Raw genomic sequence first — 2500 nt, forward strand, 5'->3', positions numbered from 1 at the left:
ATTACTCTATTCGAAATTATATAGGCAGTTATTGGTCATTCCTAATGCAATATTCCAGTATCTATCTTTTTAGTCATTCAAAAGTTAGTTTTAATAGCAGAACAGAAAAAGAAATATATATTCTCTACTCTATCTGCGTATCGTTTATACCCACAAAATACCAGAGGAAATAGAAAAAGATCTTCGAAAGGAAAGGATATAATGAAATTCGTTGATTGTTTTTTCCCCAAAAACGATCCGTTTTATTTGACTGATGGGGCCAACAAACAATTAATTAAAAAAAAAAATAAAAAGAGTGCTCTTATTCGAAACGTCTCGTGATCTTCAACCAATTTTGCGCTTCAATATAATTACCAGGCGTAAGCGCTATAGCTTGTTTCCAATACTCAGCGGCTTGATCGAACCAAGCCTCCGCAATTTCAGAATCGCCCTGTCGAATGGCCTGTTCCCCTCGGTCGGAATAGGTGGGTCAATTCCTTCCCTTAGAACCGTACTTGAGAGTTTCCTACCTCATACGGCTCAGCATTCAATTCTTGCGGTGTCCCATTTTTTCTCGGGTTAACTAAAAGAGGTTAATTACATGAGTTTCAAACTTGAATATTGATTACTAATCATTTTTTTTTTAGTTTTATCTTTTCTCCCACTTTCAAAAGAATAAAGCATAAGTATTTCCACTCTCGCTAGAATTTTCTGAAAGTTAACTATCTCGGTTTCATAGAGAAATGAATATAGAATTTTCGAAAAAGACTTTTCTTCATAATAAAGAAAAAAAGACTTACTATCTTTGGGATCTGATGCTACACCGCTGCTCAATCCCTTAGGGGATCAACTTTATTACATAAGTTGATTCCTAACTTTTATCTTATATCATAATCTTATATCATAATATAAGTAAGTAAGCAGTTCTTATTGTATCGGCCCAAAACCTCACTAATTGATCTTTACGGTGCTTTCTCTATCAATTAGATCCTTTATCCATAGAATAAAGTATCTAGGCATATCTATTTCTTCATACTTCGACTTCTATGAAGTTCCTTTCTTTGCTACAGCTGATAAAAATCGTTTTTTGGACGATGCATATGTAGAAAGCCTTTTTCTAGTCATTTTTTCTAGTATTTATAGCGGATTCACTCTTTTCTCTTTCCTTTTTTCTTTTCTTTCTATAGTGGAGATAGTCGCACGTAATGACAGATCACAGCCATATTATTAAAAGCTTGTGGTAAGAACGGGTTTCGTTCTAGTGCCCGAAAATAATATTCCAAGGCTTTTGTATGTTCTCCGTTACTTGTGTGGATAAGGCCTATGTTATAGAGTATATAGCTTCGATCATAGGGATCAATTTCTAGTCGCATAGCTTCATAATAATTCTGTAAAGCTTCGGCATAATTTCCTTCGGATTGAGCCGACATCCGTTACGGTCGTCGTTCGATTCAAAGAATCTCCGTTCCAGAACCGTACGTGAGATTTTCACCTCATACGGCTCCTCCCTTATGTGCATAATGAGAATAATAGATGGAATCAAAAAAGATTGAAATATTCTCCTTATTGACTGAACGGGGCTAGTGTTTTTACAAGAAATCTCTAGCCAACCTTCCTGCAAAAGATCTTTTCTTAACATCAAACGTGTTGATACTAGATAAAAAAAAAAAAAAAAAACGGTAACTTCAACAATTTCTTTGTCCCTCACGCCCCTTAATTTCCAGGAATTCGTCACTTCAACAGTCTTCGATGGTTATACGGGTATCAAAAATACGAACGAGATGGATGTTTGTTGGCCCAACCATTCTTCTTAGTTCCGATCTCGATAAGGAAAGGGGAGAATTTATAACAAAGTTTTTGTGTTGTTGATTCCTAGGCGTAGTGCTTCTTCCCCTATGCCGCCTATTGGTACTAATTGGAGCAGGGTTGACCTGCAATACATAACCCATAGATAGGTGCAACCTTTCGCTCAATACTAGAATCGACAATTGAAGCATCTGAGGCTGCATTAATCGGGGATACACGACAGAAGGAATTGTTTTTTTTTACAAACTTCACCTTCAAAAAGCGTAGATTTATTTCAAAAGCTTTCTTTTATTTTATATCCCGAATCAGGTGTCTTTCTTCTAAGACTGAAGGCGGTAAATAAAATAGAAAAGATAAGAAAAATAATAAAATAATAATAATCAAATCGCACCATCTCTGTAATAGGTAAATGCCTCTTTTTCTCCTGAAGTTGTCGGAATTATTCGTAATAAGATATTGGCTACAATTGAAAAGGTCTTATCAATAAAATTTCCATTTATCCTTGATCTAGGCATAGATAGCAATCCATTCTATAATTCTTTTCATTACCTCTCGTGAGAAAACGATCCCACAAACAGAGGAATTGCACAGTACAAAATAACATAAAAACAGACTCATTAAAAAAACTCATTAAATAAAAAAAAAGATATGATCTTTTACTCAAATTCTTTCTTTTGGGCAGGAATCAATAATAAGAAATATTTGAATCCGGTTT

At 34.8% G+C, this 2500-nt stretch overlaps 1 protein-coding gene across 1 annotated transcript; it reads right to left on the reverse strand. All coding sequences in view use genetic code 11, as the record gives it.

The window, feature by feature from the left end:
• Positions 1-301: 301 nt before the first annotated feature.
• Positions 302-2300, reverse strand: ycf3 (hypothetical chloroplast RF34). The gene is made up of 3 exons: positions 2177-2300; positions 1182-1411; positions 302-454 (listed from the first exon to the last, which is right to left on the reverse strand). Exons 1-3 carry the CDS (start codon positions 2298-2300, stop codon positions 302-304), a joined length of 507 nt encoding a protein of 168 aa, YP_009390810.1.
• Positions 2301-2500: the final 200 nt, after the last annotated feature.

The sequence above is a fragment of the chloroplast genome of Punica granatum (assembly GCF_007655135.1).
Source record: "Punica granatum chloroplast, complete genome".
Lineage (NCBI taxonomy): Eukaryota > Viridiplantae > Streptophyta > Magnoliopsida > Myrtales > Lythraceae > Punica > Punica granatum.